Source organism: Cavia porcellus, unplaced genomic scaffold (genome assembly GCF_034190915.1).
Source record: "Cavia porcellus strain 051 isolate PalLab524CR breed Dunkin Hartley unplaced genomic scaffold, mCavPor4.1 scaffold_33, whole genome shotgun sequence".
Classification (NCBI taxonomy): Eukaryota; Metazoa; Chordata; class Mammalia; order Rodentia; family Caviidae; genus Cavia; species Cavia porcellus.
The window spans coordinates 33,250,215-33,264,287 of NW_026947516.1; the positions used below are offsets into that span (position 1 = coordinate 33,250,215).

The window sequence follows — 14,073 nt, forward strand, 5'->3', positions numbered from 1 at the left end:
TTCAGAATGGGAACCCAAGAGAAAGGCAAAGCCTGAGAAATGAGATTACCACACTCATTGGTTTCTACTTATCAACGTGAAAAAATCCACAGAGGAGTTGGGACCATGAACAGGGACTTCCCAAAATTCCAATAAACTCTTCCTGATGCAAGTACTCACAGGATCTCATTCTCCCTCCTTCAGGTTCCAGCAACACCTGCTCTCCAGCCAACAGTCCTACCTGCTGTTCCTGTCCACAGTCATCATGCCCCAGGGACATAAGAGTAAGCTGCGTGCTCAAGAGAAACACCGCCAAACCCGAAGTGAGACACAGCATCTCCAGGGAGCTCAGGCTCCTGGGGCACAGGAGGGAGAGCACCTCTCCTGCTCTCCTGGCTCTGGAGATGATGCTGCAAGCTCCCCTGCTTCTGGGCTTCCCCAGAAGTTGCAAGCAGCTCCACCCACAACTAGTGCCCCTGGAGTTGCTACACACAAAAGATCTGGTAAAGGTGCCAAGAGCTGAAGAGAGGAAACAGAGACTCCCGCTATGGCCCCAGTCCCCAAGAAGAGCTCAGAAAAAGAGATCCTAATGTTGATGCATTAGCTGCTCTACAAGTACAAAATGCATGAGAAGGCAGTAAGGGCTGAAATGCTGAAGATTCTCCACAAAAGGTTTCAACAACACTTCCCTGAGATCCTGAAGATGATCTCTGAGTGGACAGAGCAGCTCTTTGGGCTTGAGCTGAAGGAAGTCAAGCATTGTCGTGGCACCTACACCCTTGTCAAAAAGTTCAATGACTGCAGCTATGAGAATCTGATCACTGGCCTGGGATCCCGAGCTTCGGATGCCTCTGCTCAGCCTCATCTTAAATGGCAACTGTGTCTCTGAAGAAGAGACCAAGGAATTCCAAAGTATGATGGCAATATATGACAGAGAGGAACACACAATCTTTGCCGAGCTGTGCAATTTCACCACCGAAGATGTCATGCGGAAAAAGTATCTTGTGTGCTTCGAAGTGCTTCACAGTGATCCTCCATACATGGAATTTCTGTGGGGTCGAAGAGCACACATTGAGATAAAAAAGAAGAAAGTCATCGAGCTCTTGGCCAGGATGAATGAAACTATCCCTAGTGTCTTCCCATTGTAGTATGCACAGGTTTTGGGAGAGGAGGAAGAGAGGATCCAAGCCAATGCTGCAGCCAGCCATGAAACTGTGGTTGCCTCCATTCCCCTTCCCAGAGAAACTTCTAACCCGTCTACCCCCAAGTGAGGTGGGTGGCTGAATCTTCATTCTAATTTGAAAAAAAAAGCCTTTTTTGCCTCATAACTAGTTAGATGTTAGCATGGGGTTAAAGATTTCATTGTGCATTCCTGTGTTCATCTGTCACATTAGCTTCTGTCAAACTTGAAAAGAATGTTTAGATTTTGAACCCATGGTTATGAGTAGCATACATCACACTTGCATTGTTAGCTTCAGATTTAAATGCAGTAATGTTAGCCTTCTGTAATACTTTTTAATAGCCTTTGATTATCTTTTGGTTTTCAGAGTGAAATCACAGGTATGAAAGGAAGACATGATTTGGAAATATCTAAGAACCTCATAAAATATAATAGTGTAAATCAAGGCATGCCATAGTCAATCGTTGCTTGAAATTATTCTCTCTCTCCCTTTCTCTCTCTCTCTCTCTCTCTCTCTCTCTCTCTCTCTCTCTCTCTCTCTCTCTCCCTTTTAATTTTTGTGAAATTGAAGACATCTGATTGCCTTAAATGATTGAAAAATACAAATAAAATTAATTAATAAATTATATTTGTTGCTTGATGGCTTTATTTTTCTAAGCCTTAAACAAGTAGCTCCACCTTGGAAAGTTGTATACTTATGGAAATGGCATAGGATAAAAAGGAGTCTTCCTCTGCTCTTAGATGTTTTGAGTCTAACAGGAGTTAAAGAAGATGATGGGTACACCCTGAGCCAGAACAAATAAAAATAGAAGTCAGACTGTACGGGCTGGAGGGGATGGAGAGGAAGGCAGCCAAGTGTAAATTCCCTGAGCTGAGCTGGATCACTTTGTGACTTTGGTTACTGCAGTCCCTTCTTGGTTGAACAAGTTTATTGAGAACAGAAGAAGTATGGCAGCCCTTTCTCAGTGCTCTTGTGCATGGTGCATAAACTAGTGTCCCTATAGTTAAGAGTTTGTATGAGAACTGAAGTTGGGGGGTGCTTTTCTCTCTTGACAGTATTTGTCAGGGAGCCATTATACTGGCATTGTTTGCCCTGAGCTGAGAAACTCTGAGTCTGTTCTGTAGGTTATATTATCTTCTGTGCCATGTGGGAAAGCACTCAGTAGTAATAGATGTTACTAGTGAAGCAAATGAAAATGCAAGTGTTGTATTAGGGCCATCAGAAAACATGGGCAATTACTGGTCTTTCTAAGAAGGTTTAATTATTTTCAGTGGAATGCTGGTGAATCCCGTACCCTCATATTAAACAATGTGACTTTGTTCTAGAATATTTACTTATTGCTATGGGCTCGGTCTTTTTTTTTTATTCAATTTTCTTTATCCTTGTGCCCTACATATTCTCTGACTTCCTTAGAACCAAAAACTTCCCCAGATATGAACAGTCTCTTGTAATATGAATATAATCATACTTACAATTGCTGTTCATTAAAGATCCAATGTTTACCATATTCTTAGGTGTTTTCTACATACGATTTGCATTCCAGAAGTCTGAGAATTTTAGCAGACTCACTTGAATGATGAAGAATACAGAGCTGTTAGATGGCAGTTCTAAGACCATTCTACAAGTTTGAATTATTCAAGACTGAGTGGATTTATTCCCTCTATCCTGAAGCCTCAATTCATCTCAGGACTCCAAAATATTTTAAGAGTGATAAAATGTATCCTGTCTCCAAAGCACTAAAGCAGGCTCAAAGAAGCAAAGAAAAAGGGAAGACAAAAGGCACTGGGGAGTATCTATAAGGTTCACATGCCTTCCTTAACACTACATTCCCTTGAGATCTGACTCTTACCTGGTCTCAGCCTCTTTTTCCAGCCACAACACGTTCCCACTTTACAGTCCGCTTCCTCTGATTATTCTCCAGTGAGACTGCCTATCTGTAAGGGGCAGAATTGATCGTCAGTTCATCATAGCCTTTGCCTCTAGAGTTTACGCAGTCTCTCAAGGAAAAAACAACCCTGACACCACAGCCTTCTCCTTTGTGAATGATTCTAAGATCATAGAAGTCTTCTCCCTCGTCATGGACCCCTTCTGACATCAACAGCTCCTTCCATGTAATTGTTTACTCTGCATAGGGAATTTTAGGAGTATCTTTCTCTCTGGGTGCTTCAATCACACCATCAAAATATTTTCAAAACACAGATGTGTGAAGTTTATTTGTTATAGAATATACTGTTCCTGGACTTATAACCGTAGAGATAGGTAGGAAATTTTTAAACAAGCTGTATATTTACCAGAGAATGTTAACTGAGTGATATATTTGAGCTTGCCCATTTTATACTTATACTTCTACTTTTTAAAGCAAAGATGTGCACATATGCCATAATTAAACAAATTTCTTGCTGAGGGAATAATTTTTTTTTACCATTTGCTGTTATGATTACTTAAAGTAAAATGATGAGTTTGTAGGCAAATGTGCATCATTCTTGATATGCAAGACACTGAAACCATGAAATTCATTTCAAATAAGTGACAATTATGAATTTCAATAAATGTTGATAAAACTTTGTTACAAATCCTAAATAGCAAGTATTGTTAGGGAAATATAAAATATACAGATAACACTGCACCCTCTTATGCATGTTGTATCATTAATCTTTTAAGTTTTTGTTGAAAATTGAATGAGATATATTATTTCATGCTTATCTTAATTTATATTTCCTTGTTTCTCATTAGTTTGAGTAGAAAGTGTACTTAATCCTTCCGCTACTTAATGTGAAATTTCTGCAGTGTCATCTTGAATATCCCAATTCCTCTAAGCATGCCTTCAGATTCCAAAATATTAGTACAACTTTTCCTTTTACTTTGAAAGTTTAGCATTTCATCAGAATCAACAGATGCTAGGAAATAGATCTAGAAAGGACTTCCCCAGTTAGTGAAAAATATCTGGGAAAATGAAGGTGATACCCAATTTTCCGTGTCCATCAAAGAGACATGCGGTGAATGAACCCACAGAGCTGATATAAGTAACAGTTAAGTTTCTGGTTGTACAGTCAGCATTAAGGATAGAACAAATCAGAAGCAAAGACAGTAGAGAACCATGGAGGAAATCCTGGAAAAATTATATGAATGAGTTTGGGGAGGATTTGAATAGTTACTGCTATATTAAATTGTAGGGGGATCTGAGTAAGAAAAAACCGAGGTGCCAGAGAGCCATCCTCCCTTAAAATTTCCACTTGCTCTTGTCAGGGAAATCATAACTTGGTCACTTGTGTAAATTAGTTATATTAATTCTGCAAGGATGCCTGTCTTGATTATACCAAAAGTAATCACATGTACTGAAGTACCAGAGCTGAAAATCATTTTGGTGTCTCCTGGAGATAGAGGTCTCTTCTCTAGAAACAGTGGACTTTCTCCACCGAGCAGAGGACAATGAGAGTGGGTGAAGATATTCACAGATACAAGACAGTCACAAATGATGACATTTGAGGCTGGCCAGGAGTACCAGTGAACCATGAAAGGGATATATGCTTCAAGGATAGGGAAATTAGACAAGAGAGAGACTTGCTAATTCCTTCAATAATTCCACAGATAAAAATGCCATGATTATGAAAAACTTCAATGTAGCTTTTTGGAAGTAAAGTATACTGTAAGTATAAAGTACATTTCATATTTCAATACATTATACATTAATCTTAATCATCTAAAGTTTCTCATAAACAAAATATATGAGAGAAAATTCTTGTGTCATTTTCAGTGTACTTAGCAAAATGTTATAAGTGTAGCTCACAATAAATTTATCTTGAATGATGCTGACATAGATCTTGTTTATTCAGCAAAGTTAGGCAAGTTTTTTCCAATGAAAACAATAAAATAATGTTTCAGCGTTGTTCATAATTAGCAAGACATGAAAGGGTAGTTCAGTACATAAGTGGATTCTAAGTCAGGTTCATTAGCCCAGAAGAATAGGAGGCTGGAAGATTGCTAAGTACCATTCCTGCTCTTTATCTGCATCATTTAATTATTCACATTATTCATTAAGCAGTAACACTCCAATAGATGTACAACTTACTATATGAAAATGCATTAATTAATGCAAGAATGAAGGAATCACTTTTTAAATGGACATTAAATACATTTTTTCTTTCCCTTTGTACTATGTATGTGTAGTGCATGTTCATATACTTTATGGGAGTTGGTACATGTACATAGCACATCTCAATTACTTTCTTCATCCTTTCTATTCCCTCCCTTTATTCTACATCCATCTCTCTATCCCTTCCTTTTCTTCTGCACGTTTTTGCAGTACATATTTTTTAAATTCCTCAATGGAGTTTCTACATGTACATAACTAATGCCAATTCATTTTCTTCACCCTTATCCCTTGCCTCATTCCCTCACCTTTCCATCTTTTGATCCCCTTCCCTTTTGAGAATAAACATTTTTAAAGGGGCTTATATACCAAAAACAAGTGAAATCTGTGACATTTCTCACATGTAAAATATTAGTAATTTATGAATAGTAATATCCAGCACTAGTGAAAGAATGAAGCAGGACACCGCTACCTATAAACAGATTTTCTAAACTAATTATCCATAAAAATTTTCAGGTAATGCCACTTTTAGAAATTAGCCAAAGGTAGTTACAAGAAATGCACATGATATTTCATATATGAGAATGTTTGTGCTGGCCAAGCATGAACAGAAGCCAAAGCCAATGGAAAGATCATGGAGTGTAGGGGCCTGCTGCTGACAAACACAGCTACGGGCCTATAAAGATCATTTATCTGGTAACAGAAATAACTAGGGGACACATTGAATGTATCATGAATCCTATTTGGCTACCTTAATCTCAGTTTAAATATAGTTAACAGTTCTTTTGTAATGACAGGATTGTGATTTCAAGAAACTTTAGACAGCATTTGTATTATGATATTTTGTCTAGATGTCACCTCAAAGCCTCATACAGTCATGTTTGGGGTGGTGCTTTTCAGAGGCAGCTGAATCTAGAGTCTGCAACTGATTCATTGTATAGTGCTGGGATTATGAATGTGAGTGCTACAACCACCCTAAGGTGGGTAGCCTTCATACAATATAAGGGACAGAGAAAGTCATTTCTCTCTTCCCATCCTGTGTTCCTTCTTTTTTGCTTTTGCTGCTTTTTACTGTCTCCCACCACCATGAACTATTGCCCCTCTGTCATGGCACCCTGCCTTGGATCCAGCTGGATATTGAATGAAACCTCCAAAAACAGTGAACTAAATAAACCTTTCCTTCCTTAATTTTGAAAATCAGGTATTTTGTCTCAGCAACTAGAGAAAAGTACATAAGACTATGTGTAAAATATGCCCTTAACCTAACAAACATATTAATAAAGATTTTAATCTTACTAAGTTAAATATACTATGAAACACTGAAGTACTAACTCAAATTCTTCACCTTTCCCTGCATCTCTATTCTTGTCATAGCCATATCACTAGCAGACTTTACTCCCCCATTTGTTATCTTTGGGCTCAGTGCTGTGGCTTGGCTTTGGTCAGTTCTTACTCAAGCAAAACTTTGCAATGTGACTCTACATAGAGTTGTACATAAAATTTCGCCAACACCATCAGAAAGTGTTCCAAGCTGTCTTTTGGTTTGAGTCAACCTATTGTGTGAACCAAAGCCAACTCAGCCATTCTATAGATAGTGACAGCACAAAGGTGGATGTTAAGACGTTGAATTTCGTGACTGTTAGGCAGCAAAAATTGTCTAATAATTGTAGTAAGGTCCAGCAATCATAAAAATGCGAATTTTGGATTTTATGCCCTTGTTTTCCATAGGATACATGTATTATTAAATATATTTTTAAACTGAAGAAAAACATTAAAATCAATGGAACATTTCAATTATAGAGGTTGTGGAACTCTTTTTTTGATTTTTTTTATTTAAGTAAAAAAAGAAAAAATAGAAAAAGGGTACAAGTTATACAGAATTTCAGAAAACATAAACAGTAGGAAATCACTAGTTAATAGATTACATATTGTTATCTTAGCAATAGTTGTTCAAGTTACAACATTAAAGCATATAAAGTGGACTTCCAAACAGTGAGACTGAAAACAGTTTTGTTCAATGATCCAACAAAACTCAGTAATATGGTTATCTATCTTATACCCTTAAATATATATGCAGTTATATTCTTTAGAGCACTTTCTTTTCCTTTCTTTTGTACAATGACAATTACACATTTTGGGTTTTATTACTCCCACAGTTCTTATTACTATTTTTTTAAGAGAGTAAAACCAAATGTGATATAGCGGAACAGAGTCAGTCAAATCAAAAGGATGGACATAATAGATAATGTAAAAACAAAATACAAGATGATCAACAATGGTTATCATAATGCCTCTTGCTATCTTAAAAAGAATTTCCTATATCATCAGTTATAATAAAATTGAACAAAACAGTAAAGAATAAAACCAAAACATTGGAGACATTACAGGACTTTAAAAGAAGATAATAGTCACCCAGAATGGGCGTCATAATGAATGTTATTCATTATGTTCACATTTTTGCCTATACTTTCGAATTTGGTACTATCAAGCAAAGCAGAATAGAGGAAAATCAGTCAAAGCAAGACGGTGAGGGCTATACAGGGTTTCAAATCAAGTTAATAGGAAATCAAAGTGGGTTACTATAATGTATCCTGCTATTTTTTTATTTTTCCCTTAATTAAAAAGATAAAAATAAAAAATAAATTATTTTTAAAAAGGAGATTGAGTAAAAGAGGGCATAACAACAAAACAGCACAGGTCAAAACATAACCATTTAAGCAAAATAGTGTTTCACCACAAGGTATCCTGACATGAAAGTAGTTACCATAGTGTCTCTTTCCTTGAAATCTTTGAGTATAACTTTGTATGCTGTAGCACCAAACATATCAAGACAATGTAAAACCATTCAAGAGAATGACACTATTACAGGGTATTTAGAACCAACTTTCAGAAAATGAACATTGGTGAGGTTGTGGAACTCTTAAAATGCGAAAAATAAGTTATAATTTATATAGTTCAATAATGTCTTGTTTTCCAATAAAATGTAGAAAAATTAAAGATGAAACCAATGACTGCAGTTCTCATGTCGGAATATGCTATGATTTGAAAAACGTATTCCTTCTAATCATAAGGTTGAAGTTTAATCTCCATTGTGAGGTAGTGTGAAGGGGGGAAATTAAGCAACTATGGTGTTTAAAAATATGCTTGTGATAGTTGAATATGATTAGATAAAGTCATCAGGAGGATGTCTGTATGACTGTATTCAGGTATTTATACAAGAAAAGAAGGCAGAAACTAGAGGATACACACATAAACATTTATGCTCCACATCTCTGAGCGTGTGCTTCCTTATGCTGTCTTAGGACACTACCAGCAAGAAGGGCCATCACCACATGTGGCCCCTGAAGTATTAATCACAAACATGAACCAAAATAAACCCCCTGATTTTACAAATAACCCAGTTCATTATATTTCTTCTTTGTCAATAAAAAGCAACTAAGTTGCATGTTAAAAAATATCAGTATAGAAGTATCTGGCAGTCTGTTGCTCTTTGTATAGTTCATGGAGCATTTATATTTCATGCTATCTATAAACACAAATGCAGTCCTTAAAGTTGAGGGTTCTGGAAGCAAACACATAGTATTTGTATCCAAATTCTATTATTCTCTATCTGTGCATTTGGTAAATTAATTAATTTTCAATGTCTCTTTTTTCACCAGTGGTATTGGCATAATAATAGTTTCTAAGTTTCAATTATATTGAGAAATAAATGTGAGTCATTCAGAAGTTCTCATATGAATTCATAACCATTATGCATACAATTACCATTTTATTATTGCTAAGCTTTCTTTCATGTTGAGGCATTACTCAGCCTTTAATACAGCCTTTTGTGAGGGTGCACTACTATAATCCCAGTATTCTGGAGGCTGAGGGAGCAGAACTAGTGCAACCTCAATGTCACCCTAGGCTACATCATGAGTTCAAGGCCAGCCTGATTTATATACAAGAGAGCTCCCCTCAAGAAAGTTACTCTTTAATAGAGAAAGAAAATAGAACCTATAGAGAGCTATAAAGTTTAAAATATAAATTATAGGCATAATAACCACCTATAAGTATCATGTTCTTTCTGTGATATGACAAACATAAATTATAAATAAATCAATGAGTAGAACACAGGAAAGGTAACAGGAAACTAGGAAGTAGAATCTTGGAGGAACAAGAAAGCTACAAGAAGGAGGAGGAAAAGAATGGAAACTAAAAGGACTGAAAATAAGTGAAATATACTAAATGCATGCACCAATTCTCAAAAAGGCATTGATTGGTATTACAAACATGTATTAAGAAGAGAAAGAATAAACATAAATTTCAAACTGGATAGTCTGCAAAACACTACACAATTGCATTCATTAGCAGTAATTGATAAATAATATTACTATATTAAAATGTTCAGCACAGTAAAAAAATTTACTACCTTTAATTTCTTATGCCTCATTTGTATAAAATGGGTAAAGGGCTTCAACAGAGAGTTTGCTTCTTGTCAGTGGTAAATAGCTAAGCAGTGAAGAAGGAAGAAATTCATACCACATCGAGAGGAAATTATAAGAACTCACCGATAACCTAGGATACATAATGTATTATAAATCGTTGTTGTTGTTGCTGCTGCTGCTGCTGCTGTTGCTGTTTTCTGGTACTGAGAGTCAAACTGAGGACCTTGCATTTGCCAGACAGGCACTGTGCCTGTGCCACCGAGATATATCTTCAGCTGTATTACAAATCTTAGAAGATTCTGATTATCTTTTTTGAATATTAAGGGAGAAAGATTAGAAAAAGTTGGAAGTGCTGCATAATCAAAACATTTTCATGCAGGAGATTTAAGTTTGCTAAATAAAATAAGAACCACATTTGATATACTCAGAGAAAATGAACTAAAAAATGAAAGAAAGAGAGAGACAGACATACAAGCTAGTGCCAAAATTAACTGGAAATAAGAGACTTATGGACCAAGCAAAACATATACATAGGAGTTTATAAAAAGTGAAGCTCTCCATAAGGCTTCCTGAGGGAACTATGCCTTCACGGAGCACAGGAGTTGCCATTCTGGGTTCCACCCAAAAAGAGGATGGAATTTAAATAATATGGCATTATCAAACCACCTAGGATAGGTTTGAAGTAGATGGCCTCCTTACATTTTTTGCCCTCCTCCAAACAGATCATATTCCAACATACCACCATATTTTGCCAGAACATACAGAGGTGAGTAATCAGGCTGCTGCTCCCGGCCTGGTCTAATAGTATATTCTCAGACTATGAGCAGATATAAAGCAACCTCTGACTTAGTTGGGAGCTATCAGAGACACATCTTATGTGAGTCTCCAAGAAAAACACATCATTGGAGCAGTCTAGTTATAGCTTCACATGCAGTTATATCCTTTAAGGAACTTTCTTTTCCTGTTTTTTGTACAATAGCAATCACACATTTTGGGTTTTATTACTCTGATAGTTCTTATTTCTTTTTACACCATAGACACAATGTGATATTTATAAATGTGATTGTTAATTATTTCACTTACGAGTGTACTTTCAAGTTTCCATTTACCTATGAAGGCCTCAAGATTACCCTTTTTATAGCTGAGTAATATTCCATTGTATAAAAATACCATCTTTTTCATCCACTCTGTGGTTAATGGCATCTTGGTTGTTTCCAAGATTTAGTTATTACAAATTGTGATGCTATGAACATGGGTGCACATATATCACTGTGATATGATCTTTTCAGTATTTCTGGGGAAACACCCAGGAGAGGAATAGCTGGATTGAATGGAACTTCTAATCCCAGCCTTCTGATAATTCTCCAAACTGATTTCCATATTGGTTGTACCAGTCTACACTCCCACCAACAGTGCAGCAGTGTTCTGCCCCCCCCCCCGCAACCTTGCCAACATTTGTTATCAGTTGATTTCTTGATGGAAGCTATTTCTTCCAGAATGAGATGGAATCTCAATGCTGTTTTAATTTTCATTTCTCGAATGAGCAGTGATGGTGAACATTTCTTTATGTATTGATTTGTTATTTGTGTATCTTCATCTGAGAATTGTGTATTCATCTCAGAATCCCATTTTTGAAGAGGGTCTTTGAATTTGGTTGGACTGATATTTTTAAATTCTTTGTATATTCTGGATATAAGTCCTTTGTCTGAAGAGTTGCTGGCTAAACTTGTTTTCCATTCTGTGGATTTCTTTTCACTCTCTCTTCACTCTCTTTTGAAGTGCAGAAACTTTTCAATAATATGAGATTCCAGTTGATTCTTTGAAGTGATTCCCGTGCAGTTTGCGTTCTGTTCGTTAATTCTTTGCCTACCCCTATGTCTCCAAGACTTCTACCTACCTTGTTTTTCAGTAGATTTAGTGTTTCTGTTAAATTTAGTTTAGATTTAGTTAATCTTTAGGTCTTTGATCCATTTAGACATTAGTTTTGTCCATATTGATAGGCATGGATGTAGTTTCAGTCTTCTGCATGTAGAGAGCCAATTATCCCAACACCATTTATTAAAGAGGCTATCCTTTCCCCAGTGAACATATTTATCCCCTTTGTCAAGTATCAGGTGGCTGAGAATCTTTGTAATTGTGCTTGCATCTTCTAATCTGTTCCATTGATCCTCAGGTCTATTTCTTTGCCAGTACCATGGTGATTTATCACTGTGGTTTTGTAGTATAGTTTCACATTAGGAATTGAGATGCCTCCTGCCTTGCTTTTGTTGCCCAGAATTGCCTTTCCTATTCTAGGTTTCTTCTGTTTCCAAATGAATTTTAGGAGTGTTTTCTCTAGATCTGTGACGTATATTAATGGTATTTTGTTGGAGATTGCATTACATCTGTATAACAGTTGTGGGAGTATGGCCATTTTCACAAGGTTGGTTCTTCCTAGCCAAGAGCAAGGAATATCTTTTTATTTTCTAATGTCCTCTTAAATCTCATTTTTTAGTGTAACATAACTTTCAGCATATACGACTTTTACATTCTTAGTTAGGCTTATTCCTAAGTATTTCATTTTTTAGATGCTATTGTGAAGGGCAATATTTCCATAATTTCTTTCTCAATTAGTTTTTCTTTGTGTGCAGAAATGCTATTGAGTTTTGAGTGTTGACTTTGTATCAAGCTACACTGCTAAATTTCTTTTTTAACCTCTAGTATTCTTTTAATGGCGTGTTTTGGGTCTCATATAGAATAGCAGGTCATCCACAAATAGTGATAATCTAATAGTATTGTATTTTTTTTTAATTTAAAGAGAAAAACAAAACTAAACAAAGCAAGACAGTATAAGGCTAGAAGCAACACAGAATTTCAAGAGAAAAAACATACAGTAAGAGTTCACCAGTTAATAGATCACACATTGTCAACTTACAAACAGCTGTCCAGATTACAAAATTAAAGCATACAAAGTGGAGATTAATACAGTGAGATTCCAGTCAGTTCTGTTCAATGATCCAAGAAAAACTCAGCAATATGGTTCTCTTTCCTACACATTAAAATAAACTTGCAGTTATATCCTTGAGATCACTTTCCTTCCTCTCTTTTTTACACTAACAATCGTGCAGTTTAGTTTCCATTACTTCCACAGTTTTTTTTAAACTTTTTCTTTGAAGAGGAAAAGAAAAAAAGATTGAAAAAAAAGGACAAAAAACAAAAAACAAAACAAGATGGACCAAAGAAAAACTCAATGTGACAAAGCAAAACAGAGTCATTTAGATCAGGAGGATGGACACAGCATAAAATGAAAAAAAAGGGGGGGGGGATTACTAGGTGATCAATGGTGATTAATTGTTACCATTTTGCCTCTTGTTATCCTAAAATAGTATTTTAACTTCTTCCAGTGGAATTGCTGCATCAAATGGGACTTCCAATTCCAGATTTTTGAGGAATCTCCAGACTGACTTCCACAGTGGTTGCACCAGTCTACACTCCCATGAACAGTGCAGGAGAGTTGCTTTTTCCCCACAGCCTCTCCAGCATTTGTTGTTGGTAGTTTTCTTGATCCTGGCCATTCTTTCTGGAGGGAGATGGAATCTCAGTGTTGTTTTAATTTGTATTTCCCTAATGACTAATGATGGTGAACACTCTTCATGTATTTAGTTGCCATTTGTATTTCTTCATCTGAGAATCTCATCTCAGATGACCATATTTGGACTGGGCCTTTGAATTTCGGGGATTTGATTTTTTAATTCTTTATATGTTTTAGACAGAAGTCCTTTGTCTGAGGGAAAGTTCAGTAAGTTTTTTTTCTCAATTTGTGGGTTTTCTTTTCATTGTACTGGAGATTTCTGGTGACATGCAGAAACTCTTTAATAAGATATGATCCCAGTTATTGATTATGGGAAGTATTTCCTGTGTGGTTTGATTCCTGTTCATGAATTCTCTTCCTACCCTAATGTCTCCAAGATTTTTACCTAATTTGTCTGCCAACAGATTTAGTGTTTCTGTTTTAATATTTAGATCTTTGATCCATTTAGATTTTAGTTTAGTACGGGCTGATAGGCATGGGTCTAGTTTTAGTTTTTGGCATATGAAGAGCCAGTTTTCTCTGCACCATTTGTTAAAGGTACTATCATTCTTCCAGTGAACATGTTTGGTCCCTTTATCAAAGATAATGTGGTTGAATGTGTTTTTACTTGTGGCTGTATCTTCCAATCTAGTCCATTAATCTTCAGCTCTGTTTTGATTCCAGTACCATGTTGATTTTACTACAGTTGCTTTGTAGTATAATTTCAAGTCAGGGATTGTGATACCTCCTGCCTTGCCTTTGCTATTAGAATCGCCTTTGCTATTCCTGTTCACTTCTGATTCCAGAATAATTTCATGAGTGACTTCTCTAGATCTATGAGGTATG

At 36.2% G+C, this 14,073-nt stretch overlaps 1 protein-coding gene across 1 annotated transcript in view; it reads left to right on the plus strand.

Annotated features, from left to right (window-relative positions):
* The first annotated feature begins 244 nt into the window (after positions 1-244).
* Positions 245-14,073, plus strand: part of LOC134474574 (melanoma-associated antigen B3-like) — a 46,387-nt gene continuing 32,558 nt past the window's right edge. The window contains exon 1 of the mRNA XM_063242922.1: positions 245-482. Coding sequence (XP_063098992.1) covers positions 245-482 — 238 coding nt within the window. The remainder of the gene's footprint in view (positions 483-14,073) is intronic.